This window comes from Cyprinus carpio, chromosome B24 (assembly GCF_018340385.1).
Source record: "Cyprinus carpio isolate SPL01 chromosome B24, ASM1834038v1, whole genome shotgun sequence".
Taxonomy (NCBI): Eukaryota; Metazoa; Chordata; class Actinopteri; order Cypriniformes; family Cyprinidae; genus Cyprinus; species Cyprinus carpio.
Genome location: NC_056620.1, coordinates 1,986,729 through 2,012,618, shown reverse-complemented (window position 1 = coordinate 2,012,618; position 25,890 = coordinate 1,986,729). Strand labels below are relative to the sequence as shown.

The 25,890-nt window shown below is 33.3% G+C and overlaps 1 protein-coding gene across 5 annotated transcripts in view; it reads left to right on the top strand.

Moving 5' to 3' along the window:
* Positions 1-25,890, top strand: part of LOC109070279 (partitioning defective 3 homolog) — a 455,709-nt gene that overhangs the window by 362,118 nt on the left and 67,701 nt on the right. For all 5 annotated transcript variants that reach the window (XM_042751639.1, XM_042751638.1, XM_042751637.1 and 2 more), the window contains one exon: positions 469-741. In XM_042751639.1, coding sequence (XP_042607573.1) covers positions 469-741 — 273 coding nt within the window. The remainder of the gene's footprint in view (positions 1-468; positions 742-25,890) is intronic.

Here is a 25,890-nt window from a genome sequence, read left to right as displayed (position 1 = left end):
GAATCTAAAGGCTCTGGAGTGATTCTGGATGAAGGAATGGTCTCTGATCTCTTGTCAGGTGTTCTCTAACCTCATCAGGCATTATAGGAGAACATTTAGAGCTGTTAAACTGGCAAATAAAGGTTTCAAAAACTATTGAATAAAAGTGTGCCATTAATTGTGGCCAATGTGTATTAGAGAAAAATATTTATTTCATAATGATATTTCCCCCCATTTTAAATTCTTATTATCCAATGAAAAGTTAGATTTTAGTGATTTTTTTTTTAAATAAAAGATCAAAAGGATTAACAATGCAGATTAATTTTCACAGCCTTCTTTGATCATATTTACCAAGGGTGCCGATATTTTTGGCCATGACTGTATATGACAGTATGGAACCAAATACTCAAATGTGAAAAGAGAGATGTTGAAATTGAGCTTGAGTGTGCACTACACATCTAAACCTCAACTGATGTTTTGTCTTTGTAGAATTCAAGCGAAGACCAGGGAGCTCCGAGAGCGACAGGCCAGAGAGCGAGACTACGCTGAGATCCAGGACATCAACCGCACCTTCAGCTCCGACGAGGAGCACACCTACGCCGGGATCGGCTCTCTGGACTCGTCCCTAGACAGCTGCATGGACCTGAGCCATAACCCTGGTCCAGAGCGTCCACAGAGCCCCCAAGAACAGGCCTTGCCCCTAGAGGCTCTCTACGCACAGGTCAACAAGCCCCGCAACGGACGCCCACCATCTGCAGACGGGTAAGATCTCACAGCTCCCCTTCCTTCAGAATCACTGCGACGTGATGCACAGCCTGCTTTTCTTACTGAGATTCTGAGTGTTTGTCAGGGCAGTAAAGTAATACTTGGCTGATGTAACAGGACAATGACGTGCCTTGAAATGTTCTTGCCTTGAAACACGCAACCTTGGCTATGTGTTTCCAAAGCTTTGTATAATGCAAGCTAAAGTGTGATTTCTCGCTGTCAAATGTTTCTTATTGTGTAAGGTTGGATAGGGTGAAGGGCACCAACGCTTTTGAAGTTTCTTTTATTGTGCTGAGAAAAAAATAATAATTTTCTGTGCAGTCTTCTTTTATATTTGTTCGTGTATGAAAGTTTGGAAAATGAAAAGCTGTTTTCATCCACCCTTTGTAGTGTGAAAAAAAAGAAAGTCAAACAAACAGTGTTATCAGATTTCTCACCTGAGTCCCAGCGGCTGCTTTTATAGCACAGGTAAATCATTGATAATTCTCTGGATGGGAAATTTTAATAACCAGCAGGCTCTTATATTATCACGGATCATGTCAGATCCACCATCAACGTGCACAGAATCTCTGAATTCATCTGGGTTTTTAAGGGAAAGAAAAATCAAAATAAAACTAAAAACTACACCAAAAACTTCTTCAACCCACTTTTTTAAATAAAAAATTAAACAAAATATTCTAAAAAACATCTCATACAAACATAAATGGTAATCTAAAATATTCTGTCATTTATTTTGAAACTTGTATATCATGCATTTAATATGTCTGTAATACACATGTGTTTTGATGAAATTGCAATTTAGTACATTTAAAATATATGAACGTCATATGTAATATTGAATAAAACACTACAGTACATACTTTACACGTGCTTTAGTCAACACATTAAAAGAAGTACTGACGAAGATTATTAAAACAATGATTTAAAATGCACAATTAAAAGTAAGACTTTTAATTTGAAATTCTTAGATATAAACCTTTTTAAAAGTGTACTTAAGTGTTAAACACAGTCAAATATCTCTTTAAATACACTTAAGTGACCTTTTAATTTATTCATATTATACCAAGGTTTTTTTTATTTTATTTTTATTTGTTTTTATACTTTTTAGTTTTGAAGTACACTACAAGTACACTTTTAATACAGTTAAGCACACTTCTTTTTCAAAAGGAGAAACAGGAAGTTTGGGTCACTTTGTTTACCTTTGTTTACATTTATTACTATTAATTTATTACTCCAGAAACATTGATATAGTAATTTGTGTCGGAGTGTAAAAGGAACCATACAACATTAAAACAGGACTTTATACTTTTAAGTAGAAACTTTTTTATTATTATTATTATTTATTTTTTGTGGAATGCACTTTTCTTTCCCCCCAACATCTTTTAGTTTTTAGTTTGCATTTAAGGTCAACAGAACCATGATTTTCTAGTTATTGCAACTAGTTGGTAGGGTTAATATTTAGGAAGATCAAAATGCATATGCCACTGTGGACAGGATGATTATTATTATTTATTTTTTTGAGAAACATTGTGCTGAAAATTGTAATCTTTTATAAGTTCACTTGCATGGCATCAAAGCATGTAGACATGGACTAAAAGCTGCAGAAGTTTGAGTCTTCAGGAAGAGTTGAGGAGTTGTTTCAGTGTGTTGATGTCAGTGTGTTACAGACTCTGAATATCTGATGCAGAGGACTGACCTACATCTGTTCTGGTGAAATGAGAGTATTTTCTGAGATACGGAAGCAATATATTCCAAAAGGCCTCACTTTGTGCTGCTGCTGTTCTCCAGCTTCCAGATTCATGGCTTGTTTTATGGTATTTATGACAAATTCACCAATAAACATCCATCAGTGTTTGAAAACTAAGGGAAAGTCACTCGGTATTCACACTGAAGAATTATGTGGTTATGAAATGGTTAGTGGTAAGTTATGGAAATGCTACTAAAGGCCAGCGTGTCTTTGACATAAACAGTAATTACTCTCTGTGGGTTTATTACGGCGGTGGTTAATTGGCTCGTCAGCGGCGTGAAGCAGAGGCAGTGATTGACAGGTGTCACTCAGGTTGTGTGACCTTTCCCAGGATGCAATGGGAAGGGGATTATTAGGTTACCAACTGCTGTTGTCCCAGCAGGAGCATTCCCACCGGCCGCTGACACCCCGCCATTATAATAAACACATGTTTATTAAACCATAAGTTGCATATGGAAGGTCTTAAACAGAGAGTGCAGTTTGCTGAATCTTCTCTCCTTTTAAAATAAAAATAAAATGCGTATTTCAGAAAGCAGAAAAGTTATAAGCCTTGTCGCAAATGTACCTGCTTGACATCTGATTACATGCAAATCATCCTGTGTATATTTTAAATAGCCAGTTTGGAGCTTCACACTGCTTTGCATATCACTTAGAAGCAAGCCTTTGTGAAATACATTGTGATATTTGTTGCCGCGCCTCTGGAATAAATTGCACACTTTTATTGGCGTTTGGTTGCGAGGGCTGTAATCTGCATGAACGGCGTAATGCATTCACATTCTAGACAGTCACATCACTCCATTTGAAAATCCCGACTCCCTCCGTGAATCAAAACAAAGCCCAAACAAACATTTGCATTTCTAAATGAAAGCTTATAGAAGTTTCATCGTGTCAGGCTCCTGGAATAAAGCGAGCGTCAACTTTAGCTTATTAGGAAGAGTGGAAAAAGTTTTATCACAGATTTTCTCAGAGTTGTTTTCTTGGACGTTTAAGTGTTTGTTCTCTTAAAGAAGCGTCGCAGAGGAAAATAAATTTCATCTCTTTGTAGATAGCATTGTAGAGGATTTCCTGTCTAAAGTGCACCGAACAGGAAGTGGATAAGGCTCAGCGAGGGTCTGTTCAAATTCTGTCAATCACAGCCGCCCACTGAGGCCTGTATCCGCAGCAGAGAAGCTTGTGTAGAAAAGTCATATTTCATTTATTTTCCTAAAATCAAAAGAAACATACAATACTTGGTTTAATATTCTGACATTTATTTTAGCTTTTTTTCTTCTTCTTTTTTTTTTATGTCAATTTGGCATAGCACTAGGGGGAGAAAAAAAAAAACTTTCATTCATTTATTTGTTTGTTTAAATTGTATTTATTTTATTATAAGATAATATATTTCATAATCATAATACGATGATAAAAAGGCAAAATCAGCCACATTTGACCTTTATTATTATTATTTATTTATTTATTTATATATTTACATTTTTAGGGTGAAATTACAGTAGATGTGGATATGTTTCCATGAGATTATTTTATTTTCAGATACTCAAAGTAATCATTTGAAATGATATAATACTATGGTAATAAAAAAGTAAAATCAACCACAATTAACCTTTATTATTATTATTATTATTATTATTATATTATTAATTGAGTATCTGCTAGCTAGAACGTCATGAATCTTCTTCATATTATTATTATTATCATCATCATTATTGTTGATGTTGTTGTTGTTGTTGTTGTTGTTTTACATCTATTGAGTATCTGCTAGCTAGAACGTCATGAATCTTCTTCAAAGGATCAGCTTGAGATGTTCAGGCGTGTTCGCGCTCCCTCAACAAAAGTTAACAAACACTGACTCCAGTGGCTGTGCTGTTTGTTGGCTCACTGTTAACCCTGTTTGCATTCTTCTGAGCAGTGTTAAGCAGCCTCAAGCCTCATAACACTTCTGTCCCACTTACAGTTCACTGGCAGCGTCTCACAGCTCAAAGCTCTTGACATGCAGTCTGAGTCCTGAGAGTCAGTCGATGAGTTCACAGCACAGAGGCGATGTTGTGCGCTGTAGCCTCGAGCAGCGTATTTCTCACTCGCCGGAGGCTAAATCTGCGACTGGCGTAACACAGCCCTCCTCCTCCTTCATTGCTGTTTACTGGAGATTTGAGTTTGGGAACTCGCTCTCTTTCCCCAGCTATCTTTATATCACTGTTAGCATCACCAATCACTCTGAGGTGGCCACACATCTGCTGACTTCCATGTGACCTGCGTGCCGTTTCAGGCTTGTTGCATGGAAAAAGAGAGAGGAAATGCATTGAAGGAATGCGTCGTTAATTTTCCAGCGGGTTCAAATAAATATCCATTTTGTTGGCCTGGTCAAGGCCTCCAAAGTGCATTAGCCACAGCCAATAGACATGCCATTGATTTATTGGTATTAAAAAGGTGACGCCATGATGATTTTGGATGCTGTTTATAGTGCGGTGGAGTCTATTGGATACAGGCTTCAGTGATGTAAAACTGTGGCGCCGCCATGGCATGCAAGCCGAAGTGTGTTGCATGCAGTGTAAGAACATTAAAATAAAATAAAATAAAATAAAAAATATATATATATATATATAAATAAATAAATATATATATATATATATATATATATATATATATATATATATATATAATAATAATAATATAATGTATTCAATTTTTTATATATATATTATAAAAATGTATCTATTAATTTATTGGATGAAATATGAATTTCTATTGTATTTTTTATATATATATTATAAAAATGTATCTATTAATTTATTGGATGAAATATGAGCTGGATACATTGGATACTCAAAGTAATTAATTGTATTTTATGTAATTATATTACATGATATTTTTTATAGTATGTTATATATTATAAAATATAATATTATATTATATAATTTTATGTGATGAAATATTATAATACTGTGGTGTCATCATAGTATACAAGCCGAAGTGTGTTGCATGCAGGGAAGAAATGAATGAATGAATAAATGAATGAATAAATAAATATTTATTTATGTATTTATGTATGATAAAGATAGGGTTTTTTTTGTTTTTTTTTTTTTTTTTTTTAAATCAGCCTCTTGCATCCCACCCATCAGTAAGTAGCCTGGTATTGTTCACATTTGCATGTGATTTCATCTACTTCTTGTCGATGCAGCAACAACCCGTGTCTATAAAGTCAATAAAAGCATTTTTATGTTTCTCTTCTTGGCCAAAAATGCATCAGTAGAAGAGGACGTTCAGGCGAAAACCCTCAGCGGAAACAGAAAAACCTCTTTTATCTCGCCGTCCTGCAGCTGAATAAATACACTCAGACAATTACCAAATGTCTGGGTCCGGTTCGTCTGCCTTTAACAGCGCCCCAGTCGAAGGTCAGTGCGGCAGTAAAGTGTGGAGAGTCGTGGCTCTCTGGCCTGTAAAAGGTTTGTAAGACCAGGGCTAGTGAACACACCGCTCTCGTCTGTTTTACAGTCGCGCCGAAGCCAGGCTCCATTATCCAGATTCTCCTGCTTTATTAGCGTCGTTTCTGATCGAATGAGAGGCAGCTGAAGCGGGTTCAGGATCTGTGAATGAGCCTCACGTCTCTCAGTCCTGAGTCGCGCTATTTCAGATCAATCTGATACCAGCCCAAACAAGGTTATTAGGGATGGAAGCACAGCCGCTCAATATGCTGTACTGTTGAGTACTTGGGCGTCCACCATTCAGTCAACAAAACATACAGAAGTGTGTCTTTGAGTGGATCTGGTTGTGAAAAAAGACTTGATTCATCCATTAGACATTAATTGGGTCGTGGAATGATGCGGCAGGTGGTTGAAAAATAAGATGTCAGCCTTAAATTTATTAGATCCAGAAAGAACAAAATAATTAAAAGGTGACCAAATTTTTTTACAAAAAAATAAAATAAAAAAATTTATTAAAATGCACCAATTATTTTCAGTAAGACCTGTAACGTGTATTAAAAGAGAGATTTAATCTTTATTTGATAATTTATTTAGGTGTAGTTTTCATTAGGTGTCGCACTATAATTGTTAGTTTTATTATTCGATTTTTTTTCTTATTTATTCTATTTTATTCTTTTTTTTTATTTATTTATTTATTTTTTTATTCAATGTATTTTTATTTGTTTATGTATATATACACTACCATTCAAAAGTTTGGGATCAGTAAGATTTTTTTATATTTTCTAAAGAAGTTTATTGTGTTCATCGAGGCTGTATTTATTTGATCAAAAATAAATATATATAAAAATAAAATTTATTTATCATTTATTATGTACAACATTATTCCAATTTAAAATAACAGTTTCTATTTTAATATATTTTAAAATATAAGTTATTTATCATTTTTTTTCAGGTGTGCTGAGTTTGTGTTGATTCCTTCTTCACATGCATTCTCAAAACATATCCTCCTCATATATATATATATATATATATATTTATATATATATATATATTAGGGCTGGGAGATATATCGAACGATATGATCATGCGTATCTAGTCAGTAAAGCCGGTTCACTGACAAGGTACGCAATATCGCGAAGATGAATGAAGGCGATTCGTCTTTGATAATGAACGCGATATTGCGTACCTTGTCAGTGAACTACTGCTCTGTCTATTAAATGGCGCTCCATTTGAAAGCAGGTGATGGCGATTTAGCGCTTATCAGGGAACCAGCTTTACTGACTAGATACGCATGATCATATCGTTCGATATATCTCCCAGCCCTAATATATATATATATATATAAAACATAAAGCACTATTTCCAGCACTGATAATAAATCATCATATTAGAATGATTTCTGAAGATTATGTGACACTGAAGACTGGAGTAATGATGCTGAAAAGTCAGCTTTGACCACAGAAATAAATTATATTTTAAAGTATATTAAAACAGAAAATCAATATTAGAAATTTAAATAATATCTTACAATATTAATTTTTTTTTTCTGTATTTTTGATCAAATAAATACAGCTTTGATGAGCACAAGAGACTCCATTAAAAACATTACAAAATCTTACTGATCCCAAACTTTTGAATATCTATCTATCTATCTATCTATCTATCTATCTATCTATCTATCTATCTATCTATCTATCTATCTATCTATCTATCTATCTATCTATCTATAATAATTCTGTTAATGTTAATGTGCTAATTAGTATATTTTATAAACAGTGAACGTTTTTATGTATGTATTTATTTATTTATTTATTTATTTATTTATTGTTTTATTTATTTATTGTTTTATGTTTTGCTCTTTGTGTTTTTGTTCTATTATTTATTTATTTATTTATTGTTTCATGTTTTCCTTTTATTTTTTTGTGTTTTGTTTTATACTATTATTATTATTATTATTATTATTATTATTATTATTATTATGTATTTACTTGTTTATTTATATTTTTTAAAGATCTTTTACTATAGAGTCATTTTTAGTATCATTGGTATACTATTATATTTTTTGTTAGTAATTTGAAATACATTTTATTTTTCAGTTTAATTTTAGTTAGTCTTATTAATATTGTGTTGTTTTATGTTGTTTTGTTCCAGTGTTGGACCATTTTTATTTTAAATTATGAAGATGTATTTTAGTTTGGTAGTTTATTTAAAACTTAATTTCATGTCAGTTTACGAATATTTAATTGTTTCCATTAATGATAATAACCCTGTTAACCCATAGTTGAACCTAACCGGGCAATCACAGGATGTCTCCACTGTGTATGGAGTGGAGTGCAGAGCTCAGAGCTGTCGGTGTCACGCAGAATGATATTTCAGGAGCATGAAACAAACTGTCACCTCTTTGACGCACATGATTTGATTGACGGCTGCTCCCATTAGAGCGAGATCCTCTAAGCTGCTGCAAGTCAAGGTGAGATGAGATGAGAGTGAGAGCTCATGGGAGAGGAGAGCATCTCCTCCTCTAAATCCAGTCCGTCCTGACGCTGCACTCCGGTTCAGATGGATTATGAAGTGCAAGTAGCTCAATAGCTGTTGATAAAAAAACAAATTAGCAGCTTCTGGTTTTGTGCTTTTTCCTTTTACCTTCTTCTTTATTTTGTACCTTCTTTGGGCTTGTGGGAATGATAATTGGAAGGTCGTTAATCCCAGAAGACAATAGCTCTTCACGTTTCTGTGCTGACTCTTTCACACTGATCCTGCTGTGTTAATGTCTCAGATCTGCTGACGCCGCCCGACTAGATCACTAGAACTAGATTATTACTAAACACTCGTTAAGCAATTGATTTCCACTTTTCCGATGTGATATGTGATGAGAAAAGGAAAAAAAGCAAGTTTGGCAAAAGACGGACTGGAACCCAGTCGATCGTATCATACGCTACTCTCCATCCACCCCTGTACAGACACTGAATAACACTGTCCAACCAGATCAAATGAACATGACACGAGTGTTTTAATTCTCGACTTTTTTCTTGAAATGTAATGAGTTTATTCTCAACATTTTATTTCAACTTTTTTTCTCAAAATGTAACAATCTTTTTTTTTCTTGAAATGTAATGATTTTTTTTCTCGTAATTTAATAAGTTTATCTCAACATTTTATTTCGACTTTTTTTCTTGAAATGTAACGATTTTTTTTCCTCGTAATTTAATGAGTTTATCTCAACATTTTATTTCGACTTTTTTTTCTTGAAATGTAACAATTTTTTTTTTCCTCGAAATGTAACAGTTTTTTCTCGCAACATAATTACTCTACCTCAACACTTGCAGTTTAACAACTTCTTTCTCGTAATTCGAAATTTAATGAGTTTTTTTTTCTCAAAATATAACAATTCTCTAAACGTAATTAAATTATCCTAATAAATTAATGAGTTTATCTCAACATTTTATTTCGACTTTTTTTTTTTTAATTAACGAGTTTTTTTCTTGCAATATAACATTTTTTTCTCAGAATTTAATGAGTTTATTCTCAACATTTTATTTTGATGGTTTTTCTTGAAATTTGACGACTTTAATCTTGAGATGGTTTTATTTTATTTTTTATTGCTTGGCCCTAATCCTCTTCCATAAAAAAATTAAAAAGAAGGAAAGAAAAAAATAAATAAAATGTTGCCTTGGCAACTAGCTGAAATGTTTTTTTTTTTTTTTTCAGTTATGATGTTTATTTTGTTTCTATTTATTTGTTTGTTTGTTTGTTTAAAATATGAACCAAATACATTATTTTACTGTAGTGAGCAGAATTGTGGTTGTGTTTTTTGTTGACCGTTGTATATGTTACTGATTTCTAACTGGCAGGATTATCAAATATGCAAACTATGCAATAATACAGTGTTTAATAGACAGGGAACATGTTGGATGAAATGAGAGGCGTTTGAATCCATCAGAAACCTGCATTCAGTGTACTGGAAGTGCAGACATCACTTTCTCTCTAATGTTTTATCGTTCTGTCATAAAGGCACATTCTCTTCTCTATTATAAATGTGATTATGAGATTTCCTGACTCGATGACGCAGCCACAGCTCTACTGCATTACCGGCATACATTCACCTTAATTACTGTACAACTACAAATTCATCTTAATTGCGGTGATTTATTTTATTTATTGTCATATTTTTTCTCTCTGCTTAAATCAATTTGAGCACCATTATATCGCTGGAGCGCACTCGTTTAAATACTTTTTGTTAATAATTGATGTGTAAATAGATGAAGTGGTGGAGATGAATGTGAATGTTTAATCTGTTCTTTCATTGAGCCCAAGGGAGAGTAAAATCTCATATACGTCTCAAGCACATATATATGTCTTAGTGGTGCTGCCTTTGATTACAGTAATTTCATCTGCTTACATCAGCAGCAAAGCGTTTGGCAGATACACCGCTTGTTGCTTCCTCTGCCCTGCTTAGAAGCGCCTCATACCGAGTCAATAAAACGCTAGAAAGAAAGATGCTTCTAGAGCTTAGTTTTTCTCTTTATATTTGTGAGACCTTTTTTAAAGTCTTTTTTTTTTCTGTGAAAACGTACAAAAAAAATCAAAGAATGGCATATGTATGTCTTATTTTTTTCCATTGTCTTTTAATTTAATAAATCAAATAATATATTTTGATTTTATTATGATTTATGCTTAAATCATGAAAACACCCCAAATATTTTTACTGCATTTAGGGATGTTATTATATTATTTTAATTGCATTTAGGGATGTTATTATATTATTCACATTTCATACATCAAATTATATTTATGATGATTTATGCTGAAATCATGTGCAAAAAATAAAAAAAATTTACTTTAATGATTTGAATCATTATTTTTTTAATTATTATTTTTTCATTCTTTTTTATCATTTCTCAATTTAATAAATCAAATAATATATAATTTATAGTACAAATCATTTTTTTTATATTTATAAAAAAAATTTTTTTTAAAATATATTTTTACTGGGAAACTTGATTTTTTTACTTAAGAAAATGATTTTGTTTTTGTTGTGTGGAAACAGACACATACATATTCAGTTAGACAGACTTAATTAATGAGTGTCTGCCTCCTTACTTAATTTATAAAAAATACACATTGACACACACATCGTGTGTGTGTGTGTGTGTGTGTGTGTGTGTGTGTCACCTTATCTTACACTGTGTTTGCTGATAGTCTGTGGAGTCTTGGAGGCAAAAAGCCAGTGAATTATATGACATGTCTGGTTTAATTTTTTGGTGCGTTTTAGCGGGAGGCCCCTCTGGGATGGACGGGATGAGATGGAGTGAGAGGCGAGCAATTTCCCCTCCGTTTGTACCATTACATTCATTTAGGAAAGCAAACAGGCTGCGAGGAGCGTCGCTCATCTCACACGTATGCAAACACACCAGCCTTGAGGCGTGTACAGTGTGTTTGATCCGTGTTTCTCAAACCAGCCGCTGAAAGATGCTTTAATGAACTTGCATAATCAAAGTCAGTCTCCTCGTCCCACATTCAGTCCCAGCAAACACACACTTCATCTGCGGCTGCACAGGCTGATTACACACCACTCCAGTGAGTTTACACTCAGTTCAAAACTAATTCTATGCTTTATTAACACTGTTTGCTTTGGTCAAAGAGAGACACGACTGTAAATATAAGTGCAGGAATTATTAATGTGCTCTTCACTTGGTTACTCACTTGATAATGATCTAAAAAGTCAGAATCATGGTTTAATGGTTAGAAACCGTGCTAGCTAGTTCTCATGCGAAAATATAGAAATGTATGCCAACTCTCTCTGTTCTCTCTGTCAGTCCAAACACACACACACACACACACACACACACACACACACACACACACACACACATATATATATAGTATTAATTAGATAAAATACAGTAAAGTAAAGCATTAAAATATGTAAAAGCACCAAGACACCACTCATGGAACTGAATGTTATTAGTAGTAGTAGTAGTAATAATAATAATAGTAATGTTGTTATACATCCATTATAATGTATAAATATACTTAAACTGAACATGACATTTTCTTAATTGTTATTTAAGAAACAATTAATTGCTTTATTAACACTGTTTGCTTTGGTCAAAGAGAGACACGACTGTAAATTTTAAGTGCAGGAATTATTAATGTGCTCTTCACTTGGTTACTCACTTGATAATGATCTAAAAAGTCAGAATCATGGTTTAATGGTTAGAAACCGTGCTAGCTAGTTCTCATGCAAAAATATAGAAATGTATGCCAAACTCTCTCTGTTCTCTCTGTCAGTCCAAACACACACACACACACACACACACACACACACACACACACACAAACACACACACACACATATATATATGTATATTGTATTAATTAGATAAAATACAGTAAAGTAAAGCATTAAAATATGTAAAAGCACCAAGACACCACTCCTGGAACTGAATGTTATTATTATTAGTAGTAGTAGTAGTAGTAGTAATAATAATAGTAATGTTGTTATACATCCATTATAATGTATAAATATGCTTAAACTGAACATGACATTTTCTTAATTGTTATTTATAGATGTAAAAATAATAATAATAATGCTGTTATACATTTATCCATATAACATAAGTGTGATGTAATTATATTGTATGATTAAACTACACTTAATTTAGAAATAAATTATTATTATTATATTATTATTATTATTATTATTATTATTATTATTATATAAAATGCAATGATATTATATGGTTTTTATTTCTTATATGGTTTATACAAAATTGAATTCAATATTCACAATAACCATTAATAAGCATTTTTTTATTTCTAAGACACCACTCTGGAACTGATCATGTATGTAATCAGGTCATGTGACAGTGCAGCATACTACATTTTAAAATGAGTATCATTGCAAAAATCATACTGCTTCAAATTCTTATGATTTTCAATAGTATGCAGTATTCAGTACATACTTCACAGTATGCTAGTACTTCATTCTTTGTCAATGAAAGGAGCAACCCTTGAAAACAAAACTAAAAACAGTTTTTTTTTTAGCTCTAAGGAACTATAATGACGAATGCCTATTTTAGACTATAAGAGCATTTTTAATAAAGCAGCCAATAAAATTGCATCATTTGTGGTACAAATAATGGCTGAAACGCAAGAAACTAAGACGAGTTATTGTCTTCTTGCCTCGGGACGTTATAAAAGCAAATAGGATCAAGAGAGGAACGCCTAGTGCTTTATTCGATTCCTGATGGCAAAAAGATCACATCCTTAACCCTGCGTGACTCCATGACGAATGCACACTCATATGTCTGCGAGAGAGAGAGACTGTGCTTAGATATTAGATATCTCTCCGTAATGGCCTTTTCTGGGTCACCGGCGCTTCTTTCTATGTTCTGTCTTCTACTGTATGTTTGAGATCATCTCGACAGTTTTCTTGTGATGGATAACCCAATTGGCTAACGTAATCACGGATCCCTCAGCTAGCATAACATCCCGGCCCCCGAACACCTCCCCAGAAATAGCAGCGGTAATAAATGTGATTGGGAGAGCAGGAGTGTGATGGAGGATCTGAGATTTCCTCCAGTATTCCCCCTCTCTCTTCTCTACTCCCTCATTTATGCGTCGCATCCACTGACAGCAGCTCTCTGTGGAGCTTATTCTTGTTTGTTTGAAATTGTCAGAGCTGCGTTCTCCCTGTTTCATATGTGTAGACTTGTGTTTGTTTCATAGTTTCAGGCTGGATGATACGCAGTATAGAATGTGTATGTGTATTTTAGTACAATCACTAATTAATATGAAAAATACAGATAGAGTTGGAAAGTTTGTTTTGTATCTTAGTTCTTCAAATAAGTTCTTTGAAACTGAATTGATTCCAAACACTGATTCAATTAGTTGTTTTAATGAATCATAAATATTTATAGCACTCCCTGAGGCATTTTATTGTATGTTATTTGCTATTAAATATATTTAATAGCATTTTAAATTAAAATATAAATATATAAATTATATTATAATATAATTTTATTATAAAAATATTATTTTATCATTTTTTATATATTTTTAGTTTTTAATTGAACTTCTTTCTTAAAAATGCAAAAAAATATTGAGGTAATTGAACTTCTTTCAGAAGTGCACAAATACAAAACAAATATTGAGGTGTAATTTTAATAACACCAGTGTAGTTTTGATAATGTTTCAAACAGCGTGCCATCTGTTGTCTCCCATCCTGTGCTAAATCTTTATTCAAACAATGATTCAAAACATTGTTTTAATGATTTGTCCTAATACATTATCACAAATGTGTGATATAAACATGTTATGATTCATTAAAACAAATCACTGAACCAGTGTTTTAAATTTCTTTCTTTCCTGTAGCATTTTATTATTATTATTATTATTATTATTATTATTGTTCATTTATTTATTTTTTTATATGCATAAAATAATCTGCATATATGCAATTCATTATTTGTTATATTATTAATATTTATAAGTACTGATTACATTAATATAATATTAATATTAACATATACTATAATGAATCATATTAATATAATATTAATATTAATTATATAAACAATATTATATAAATTATTAAACAATAACATTTTTATATATTTTATCATAGAGAAATTATTTTGGATTATTTCAAATGCATTTGCAAATGCAAAGGAATCTTTATCCTTTTGTCGTCTGTCTCTATTGTATGGTTTCTCTCAGTCTTTCGGTGTCTTACTCCCCTCTGGCATGTTACCCTGTCTGATTTGGCCCTCATTGTCCCGCTGGCATCCGTGCTGTCCAGCCCCCTCCGCCGGGCCCCTCCATTCTTGGCAGGTGTGGATTTGTGAAGGTGACCCCGGGCCCTTGCTTCCTGATCTGGCAGCTCTGGTCTGGGGAGGGACAAACCGAGTGAGACGTAGCTCTTCACAAACTGGCTGAAGTTGGACAGAACTTGGCTAGAATTTAGCTAGTTCTCATGCGAAATATAGAAATGTATGCCAACTCTCTCTGTTCTCTCTGTCAGTCCAAACACACACACACACACACACACTGCTGGCTCCATTGAAGTCTTTTGACAAGGTGCAAACAGACAGGTGAGGCCCGCTCGCTATTTCTTTCCATTAGTAATAGAGTCGGTTACACAAGCTGCATCTGCCCTGCAGATGGATGAGTTAGAAATGGATGTTTTTGTATCTACATAATCTAATTTAGACGACACTGGAGGTCTACCATAAACAAATGGCCATAAGTGGTTGCTTCGGGTTTCAAAGGGAAAAGAACCAAACTGCACTGATTGATTTAGCCTTTCACGAGAACCCAAGGAAATTACCTGGAGTAGAGTTTCCGATTTCTTCATTTGAGCTAATTCAACCCTAGAATGCATAAAAGGATTCAAACTAACCACAAAGACTTTTGAAGAAGAGAGAGAGAGAGAGAGAGAGAGACTGTATCATTCCATATCATATGTATGTATCATATGTATAATAATGCTGTTCCGTGACACTTCATACATTAAATCAAGAATTTTGTTGGCGATTTTCAATTATGTAGGTCATTCTATAGACAACATGAAATATATTTGTAAAATGGTAAATTTATTACATAATTTTGTTAAAAATGTAAAGTTTATTATTTTAGTTTATTTATTTTTTCATATACCTTTTTACTTGTTATCCATGTATTTAAAAACTAAAAATATTGTAATATAATTGATGTAATACATTAAAAAAAAATCTTGTAAAATGTACCCCAATAATATTAGAAAATTCATGTTTTACAGCATATATAAACTGCAGAAATTTGGACACACCTGACTGAATGTTTCTCTCTTAAATAACAAAGAACACGGCGATTTCAAACTTTTGCTTGGGAACTCATTCACAAATACATTTCAAAAATTAATTCAAATAATCTGCAAAAATTGCCATCGAATCCAAATTTCTTGCATAAGCACGTTATAGTTATAAGTAGTTATACTGAATTGCATTTTGTCTATATTTATGGTATTGCTATTGCTATGTTTTTATGTACACCAAAAGTGAACAAAACCTACTCTTATTCCAGCATTATTTAATTGCATTGAAAATAAAGATAAAAAATAACCACTGAATCCAGTGCAGGTCATTTGAACTCCTTTATGTATTCAAGTATGATCATATATTCTTGCTCATATATTCTTGCATATAATCTTGCTGTATTCAGTTTATTCGTTCAAATCTGAAACCCACTGGCTGTTTACCGGGGCTTAATTAAATGTACCTTGCCCACCGCTGTGCCAAGCGGCTTGAGTTCTTCTCTTTCTGAGCGAATGGAATTAGTTTGCTGTTTTGAAGCGTATCTCAGCTTTCTCTCATTGTTTCACGCCATTGTCAATCAAATCCCTTATTCCGGACAAACCCACGGCTGTAAATCGGATCACGCAGAAGTCCCATTGTAATTCAAAGGGTGCGAGCTTGTAGAATCAGAGGAGTGAGAAATAACATGTTTCTCAGTTGATTAAAGCACCGCCGGAATTTGGGAGGAAAGAGACGGATTTATCAACACTAACAAATGATTGCGACTACTAGGCAGAACGGCTTTTGTTAAGAGCGTAATGTTTCCATTTGTTTGCCAACGGCTTTGGCTTCGGGTTGAGGAAGAGTTTGTGTTTCAGTCATGAAGGGATAAGTGTCTATGGATATATTCGTAGTACTGGGATTCGGTGTTATTATGCTTCTTTTGGAGAGTTCATATATTTGTCGTCTCTTGGCGGTTGGCAAACTCTCCTTAGAAGAGCTCATCTGAGATGCTGCTGTTGATTCCTACAAAAACACAGCAATCATGTACCGATGTGCTCAGATAGACTGAGCTTCCCAATGTCTAGACCAGCCCTAAGTTCAACAGGGTTGGAAATTAACAGGGGCTTGGGGCAAAAATGCCATCAGCATGGACAAAAAAGCCCCTCAGATCTAAGAAGATAAAAAGGTTCGTCAAGACAAACTTTAGGTTGGCTTGAGAAAGACATGCCTGAAAGTTTGAAGCAGATGGAAAAGCTTAATAAAGTGCTTAATGCACTTTAATTGTGTGGAAGTAGTGCTAAAGTCCAACTAAAGACATACTGAAGTATATTTGAGTGTGCTAAAGTGGAACCATTGCAAGTATACTTCAGGTGCACTTTAAATATCTTGCATTATTCAAATATCATACAATCCTTATTAATAGTGATATTAAAATGCGTAAAATTAAGAAATATGCATTGTACAATTAAGAATTACTCCAAATAGTTTGTTTAATTATAAATTTATATTAAGTCTTAAATTATACATCAAAATGGGTTTAAAGTATACTTGGTATTAAATAAATGTATTTTAATTTAATTATGGAATAGAGGGATTTAATTTTTTTAATTTGGGAAACCAACCTAATAAACAGGCAAAAGCTGTTGGTGAACAAAATCTTGATTATGAAGATGATGTTATGAGCCAGATGCTGAATGTACCAGAATAATGTAAGTGATGATGGCAGTGACACAGATAATGAAAAATGCTTTATTTTATTACTTTGTAATTGTTATTTTAATATCAGGACAGCTTTATACTATTAGGGCAGTTTAGAGATACATGCATATTAGATATACTGTATAATATTTAGTATACTGTATATTCTGTGTCACTCAAGACCTGATTCTGAATATGTAATAATGATTGGCAAAACATTCATGCATTCAATAGTTGGTGAGGTAAATATAAAAATTGCCCTTAGGAAGGTAAAAAAAAACAAATAATAATTGCCCCTTCATAGAAAAGTAAATTTCTGACCATGGTTCAACCAGAGGCTCCACTGAAATGCCTAGTGAACTCCATGTGATTGGTGGCTTAATTGTTTTAAATGTTAACCAATTAAGTAAAAAGTCAAGTTAGTGGGTTAACAAAATCAGCCTAAAATAGCCAAGTGATGTTATCTGCTGTCGACGCCAGAGGTCTACAAGTAGGTCTAAGCACTACATTTGCAAATGAAAGGAAAAAAGCTTGTTTTCTGGCAGAAATGTTCACTCTCTGGCGATTTGTTTATGGGACGGGAGAGCTAATAACAGCAGCGCTCTAATGAAATCAGGCTAACCGAATTGCTCTCTTGACTGGCTCGAACCTCTTGCAAATCCTCGACAGTAAAATTGGAAATATTTTCCTCCCATCATCCTCAAAGATAGTCGTTGCTCTCGTAAACACGTGACGGGTCTCAGAATAGATGATTATGACTCATGTTCATACACATACAGGCCTAATCATTACCGTAGCGCTGTCTGTCCCGGATAAAAGCAGAACAGACAAGAGAACAGGCCTATGTGCAATATTATGATGGAGCATTAAGAGCCACGGGGGGCCGTCTGTCATTATAAACCCTCCACATGCTAATTTCTGCTTTGTTTTCTGCCGTGTTAATAGCCGTGTTTTACTGTTGCTCACAGTGCCAATTAAACAGAGACGTCAGCTGACGTTTGAGCATTGAGACATGAAGGGATGTAGAAGGGGGCCGATTCTCAGGTGTGATCACCTACAGTAGCATGATTGTCTTTAAACTGTTACGTTAAACTAAGCTCTTGGAAGAGAAAACTGACTGTAGATGGTTTAGGCTGATGATGCTCTAGCGCCATTGAAATTAGCTCTAACTAAATTTTTTAAATTAAGGGAGTGTTTACACGACACTGTTTTTAATGAAAAATAGAACATTTGTTAGGCTTTTCGGCCATTCATTTACACAGCAACGGCGTATTGAAAATGCAAACGTTTGAAAAGGGATTTTAAAGTGCAAGTGTTTGAAAACAGTTGCACTATTGTCTTGGTGTAAACTACAAAAATTTGTGAAAACAGTGGCATCATGCGCATGCATATTACCTATCTACTGGCCTGGCATGAATAATGCAGTGTCTTTAATCATTTTTGTGGATCTTTGTGAAAGGGGATTGTTTTGAAAACGTTGTCGTCTTTACTCAAAAGATGCAAAGGAAAAATTTCTTAGTTTTTACTACATTGTTGTTGTGTGAACGTACCCTAAAAGAAGTAACTTTCTGAAATTGTGCTTGTGGAGGGTTTGTTTTGGAACGTATTGTGCATGATGAAAAAAAAATTATTGTGTATGACAAAAAAAAAAAAAAAAAAAAAAAAAATATATATATATATATATATATATATATACATAAATAAAAGGAAGGAAAATGTGCTTGTTTTTCATATTCATAAATCTAATCAGAATTAAATATTTTCCCCTTTGAAACAACCAATTAACTTATTGTATTACATTAACTACATAAACCATTACTTTATGGTAAGGTTTCATTTTATAACATCAGTTAATGCTTGAATTAATTAATTAAACTGACCAAAAAAAAAAATTGTTTTACAGCATTTATAAATGAATGTTAATTAATAAATACAAAAGTTTGGGTCCTTGTGATTTTTTTCTAAATAATATTTTAAATTACATTATTTTAGTCAATATTTTATTTAACGAGGATGCTTTAAAATAATGAAAGTTACAGTATTTACATTGCTGCAGTACTACTGTTTTCAACATTGATAATAATCAGAAGTGTTTATCTAGCAGCAAATCAGCATATAAGAATGGTTTCTGAAGATCATGTGACACTGAAGACTGGAGTAATGATGCTGAAAATACAGCTGCGCATCACAGAAATAAATTACACTTTAACATATTTACATGTAGAGAACAGCTATTTTAAATTGTAATAATATTTCACATTAATTCTGTTTTTACTGTATTTTTCAACAAATAAATGCAGCCTTTGTGAACAGGAGAACATAGAACACAAAAAGAAATCTAACAAACCTCAAACTTTTGAATGATAGTGTACTGTTTTCGTTGTTATTTCATTCATAATACATTTATTGTAAGTATATAGTAGTCAATTTTTAGAAATTGAAATATATAGAACATGTTTGAATTAACTTTGAGATAAAAAATAATTATATTATGTTTATAGTAATATAGTATGTATAGAGTCCAATTAATTCAGTTGTCAGCAGAAAAAAAAAAAAAGAGAGAAAAGAAATCCCGTCCTGTTTTATGTCCCACTGAATATTCTGTATCACTCAGAAATATGTAACTGTCCAGATGTTAGATGCATTGTGAAGTTTGGTAGAAATCTTGTCTGAGATGTGAGTGACCCGCTTCAGTAAAATGTGTTTACGAGGAGAGAGAGAGACGCTGTTGGGCCGCGGTGTTTCTTTTGTGTTTGAGCACAGGTAACAATAAAGAGTCTCTCGCTCAGGGCTGATGGCAGTACAGGTGCTCTTTGACTGAAAAACACACACACTGTTGCTCTTTTATTCCTCTTGCATTTTTCAATTTCACTCATAATCTGTCCCCGGCAGACAATGAATAAATGCATGATGAGTCGAGCGCTGTTTGAGATGCTACCTGTGAAGCTTTAGACACAGCGAGTGTGGAGACGAGGACGAAGGCTCCCCGTTATGATATTCATGAGTTGTGGCTCTTTGTTAGCGCAAGCGACGCTTTGTCTTTCTCCAGACTGATTGAATCTTGTGTGTGTGTGGGTTTGTCTCTGTGTGTGGGCAAATATCGAACTTCAAATGATTCTGAATGTGCCTGGAAACCTCTATTAGAACATTCCAGAGCGTTCAAAACGTTTTCTCCATCGCTGGCATGGTGAAGGGATGTACAAATGCTCTTTACATTAAAGCTAATGTGTCTCCCAGGCTTTGGGAGTAATAACCACCCCTTAAACTTTGGGCCAGATTTGAAATTCATTTCATACACTTTCCTGCATTTTTGTACTCATAGAGGCCCGTCATCATAATTGGACTCGATAAAACGTTGATTGTTGATAGATATTTTTTCCTTAGATTATGATGATTATACATGCTGTTTTGGCAAATAATAATTTAAAGGTTACTGTCAGTTCATTTGTCCTTTCCTATATTTTTATTTTTCATTCGAGAACCTCATGTAACGTTAGTCAAGCTATGTTTTTATTTATTTATTTTTTTATTATTAATATTTTTTATTTTACCAAAACAGTGATCACTTAAATGTAGGAATTTATACTATATAAACTATATATATATATATAATTATGCATGCAGGTTTTATGAACAGTTATTTTAAGACCCAATTTAAATTCAACAATCAATAAAATATTTATATTATATATTCAGCATGCTTATTACAGCAGTATACATAATACATTCTTTGTACATATTATTACATATACTTTATGGTATGCTATGTTGTAAATCAAGTGCAAAAACAGTCATGCTATTAATATTTTATTTTATTTTATAATTTCATTTATTTTAACATTATGCATGCATTTTTAACCAATAATATCTCAAGGGTTACTATATAATATAAATAATTTAAAGGTTAAAGTTTGTTTATTTATTTCCCTGAGACCCTCATAAAGTTAGTCAAGCTATTTTTTCACCAAAACAGTGATCGCTTAAATTTTTTAAGACCTTGACTGAGGATCATAGCAGTTAGTTTTATCATGCAGTGTAGCATGGGAAATATTCTATTGTTCTGAACTGACCAATCACAGTGGTTCTGTCTCAGAGCAGCCCCTTCCCATGACCTCTCTCCAGAGGTTTGCTGCTTTTCACAGCACCCAACTTCTGCATTTTCTGCTCATAAAACGACAGACTCCATCACAGCCTGCTCTGTTTCTCTCTCTCTCTCAGTCTACTCCTTCTTTCCGCCGAGTGCACAGGCAGACTGAAAGAGAAGCTCAAAGCTGATTAGTCAAACTTGTGATTTCCAATTTCAGACCCCAGACACAAATCCCACACACACACTTAATATTCATGCGGAGGGGCCCGAGCTCCGGCACCACCGCTGCCCAAACCTCCGCTCACCAAATCACACTCATTTAATCAGCTTATTCAAAGAGACCGGAGAGAGAGAGAGAGAGAGAGGCTGAGGAAGAGGAGGAGGAAGAAGGAAGCAGCAGCGCTGTTTATAAAGAGATGAAAGAGCTAGCGCTGCATTCAGAATGAACACAGTTAACAGGGTTTTCTGTGAGATATTCACACCCGTTTCTCATATTATTGATCTGAGAAATGAGATCTCTGTAATAACCAGGGGTTAAATTGGGTTTTTGATGCGAGTCAACCTAAAATCTAGTAGTGATTCTGGAGTGATTTTAAAAACCGGACTGGAGTGTGTAAGGATGGATTGGATTCACAAACAATAGTTTCGAAGTCGTTCTGCATCGTTTCAGCTTATTCAAACCCTGAGAATAACTCGCTATATTTGTCTTTCTCTGCCTACATCAATTAAGTGGTTAGGAGAAGCTGTGCCCTTCATCAAAGTCAGTCCTGTGGGTGTTGGCTGGCAGACGGGGCAGAGGAGCGCTCTCGGAGCCCGGGGGAGTCGGCCTCTCACTGGGCCTCGGGCAGAAAGATGGAGTGATGTTCAGTCGTCTTCTCCATCATGATCCCATTCTCAGCTCTCCGGCCGTCTCATTCTGCACTCACTTCAGCTGATAGTGTGTGTGTGTGTGTATATATATATATATATATATATATATATATATAAATGGGATGGGTTGGTTGTTATTAATTATTATTTTAATAATAATTATAATAACATATTCCTCAATACACAACAACAACAACAACAATAATAATAATAATAATAATAATAATAATAATAATAATAATAATAATTATTATTATTATTATTATTATAATTATTATTGTGTTTTATTCAGCAATATATTTGTTCTGTGTAAAATAATAATAATAAAAATAATATAATTGTTGTTTTTTTAATTAAGAAATACATAACTGAAAAAATGTGTAGTTTTTAATGTTGTTGTTGACTATGATGGTGGTAATAATAATAAATGATCAAATAATAATAATAATAATAATAATAATAATAGTTGTTTACTGAGCAATGTGTACTTTCTGTTCTATTATTATTATTATTATTATTATTATTATTATTATTATTATTTATATTATTATTATTATTATTATTATTTTATGCACATGCATTTCTCAATAATAAATAAATAAAATAATATTAATAAATAATACAGTAAAATGCATTTCATGGCTGGTAAGAATGATTTTTGCCTATTAATTTTCTCCAGCTAGTAACTAGGTGTGGCAACACGTTATTTGTGGATCCTGTTGTTGGGATAGAAAGGTTGCATTTACAAAAAAAAAAAAACTGTATCTGATGGCAGAGAAATAGATCCATTCATGGTGGATTTTAAATATTAATCAGAAAGCTAGCTAAATTCTCCCAGAATGCTCTCTGCATGCCTCTGTTTTGCATCTCGCCTACCTCGTCTCCTACCTCGCTTATATCTCTTTCATCTCCCTGCATCTCTGTATTGAGACGGCGCTGAAGCGGGAGGAGCCCTGAGGAGCTGTCAATCACTGCATGCTCTCGTGGGATTGGCTGTGCTGGCAGATGTACAGAGTGAGGGAGGCTCATTACAGGCCAGGAAAGCTCTGCGCTCCTCTCTGTGATAAGAGCTCCCTGGCGATCGCTCGCTCTCTCAAGGGTTTCCAGCTTTAAACTTATTTATCAGAACCCGCTGCACACACAGCTGTCACACTCTCGATTGTGAAGTTCAGAAACCTTTCAATTGTCTGTAACGTCACGTATTTAGTTCATAAATGACTGAACAAGAGCGCTATCCTGACGCGTTTTAATAAATCAGCTGATTATATTTGAAATCTGGGTGACAAATTGACCATAATTGGATTTAATATAATTCACCAAAAAGCACAGATTGATTGATTGATGTTTATTTATTTGTTTAATATTATTATTATTGATTGAATTGATTGTGAGAAGTCTGTGTTTATTGTGAAAAAATAATAGTTTGGTGACATTAATCAAAAACAAACACAACAAGCTATCACAAGTTGCTGAAAGACTGCGAATACACTTATATTTCCTTTCAGAATAATATGCACCAATGAATCAAAGAGCAGGAATGTGTATTAGGAAAGTAAACAGGGTCATGCCGAAAACCCACCGGCGCGATGTTGAAAGAAGAGCTGGGCGTTGTCTTCTGGCACCTGGAGTGAAATGGGCTCCAGCACCTGCTGGAAATGCATCTCGACCTGTAACAGCAATCCTGACAAATGAGATCTCTCACAATGAGATTCCCTTGGGAACAAAACACATCGCTCTAACAATATTGCTTTTTTGATGAATGGAGGAAGCTGCATGAAGCTAAGCTTTTTTAATAGCTTTATAATGGCGCACAGTCATATACATTAGGCCACATCATAAAAAAGATGTCTCTCCATCTGCATGAAGGAGCACTTTCGTCATTCGATCTGTGCGTCTGAGATCTGGTCTGAGCGCTCAGACAAAAGAGCGTGCCGCTTTGATTCGACACAAACAAGCCTTGATACGCCTATAACGTCTCATACTCAAGAGTGATGACCTCAATATCAAAGAATAAGAGAAAACGAGAAGAATTTGTTTCAATGTTGTTTCAATTGCAATTTATAAATCAAACATGATTTTCTCTCCTTTATATTGCCTTTTATTGCTATCAACCAGATTTGGCAGGGAATTCGTGGCAGGATATTTGGGAATGGTATCCAGGTCAGAGACGGAGAGAAGGAGGAGCGAGTGAGCGAGCGAGCGAGGGATCAGTAAAGAGCAATCACATGCTGATTTTTATATTTCTCGCTCTCTCTCTCCGCGGGTAAATAGGAGTTTCACCAGAAACATCTTCCCTCATGAACCTCACTTGATAGGAAAAGTTTGATCACAATAAAAATACAGTTTAACCATTTGCATATATTCACTAAATATTTAAAAAAAAAAAAAAAAATATATATATATATATATATATATATATATATATATATATATATATATATATAATATTTACAGGAAGTCTATGATTTTTATTTTAGATGTAAAGTTTAAGTTAAGTGTATTTAATATATATATAAAATATTTTTTACAATATTGTTACGTTTATATATACTAAATATATGCAATATAATATATTTATATATTATTAATATAATGTATTTAGAATAATTTTATATTTGTAATTTATTAGTAATACGTGGGAGCATGAACTGCACTAATAACACCTAATGATTTTAAAAAAATAAATAAAATAAAAAATTTATATCAAAGATGAATATGAAATTGTATTTATTCATAATATTTTACGTTTATAGTATTAATATAATGAATGAATGTAATTAATATATTGATATAATATCAATGTAATGTATGTTGAACAATATTTAGTATTAATAATAACACTAAAATAATACTAATATAAATAAATATAATAAAATATGTAAAAATCATTCATTCATTCATTTGAGCATCACAGATTTCAGTATGTAATGACATTTGAAATACAGAATGCATGTCTTTCAAAATATTTCTATATATTTAACAGAAAAATTAATAGCTTGTGGCTTTAGAATGGCATGAGTTTTGTTCCTCTGATATATTGCTCTTTTTTATCTGCAATCAATCTCTATCTATAGTCCATCTGCTAATATCCGTCCTGTGCACTAGAATTGAACACTCATTACTAGACACGCCCCTTACTGCTGATTGGCTACAAGTGTGTTTTGAGACTCGGTCCGACACTGTGTGCAGAAGCCTTTATTATTTAAATAATTACAGAACTGTCATTTTAAATTAAGTAATCCTTTAATGCACATTCTCCTGGTGTTACTAATGCACATTACTCCAATATATTTGTAATTTCTCTACAAAATATAATAACTTAATATAATTATAATTAGAACAGCTTATGAAATATAATACCAGCTGCTTTTCTTTCAGTATGAAATACCTGTTTTTCATTATCCAGTCAGTTTCATATTCAATGAACACTCATAAGTGCATCACGTAACAGTTCTGATGTTGTGAAAGTTGTTAACTTTAATACACATATTTAATACACTCATTCATTCAGGAGTTCTGGAAGCAGAGATAGAGTTTGTGTGTAAC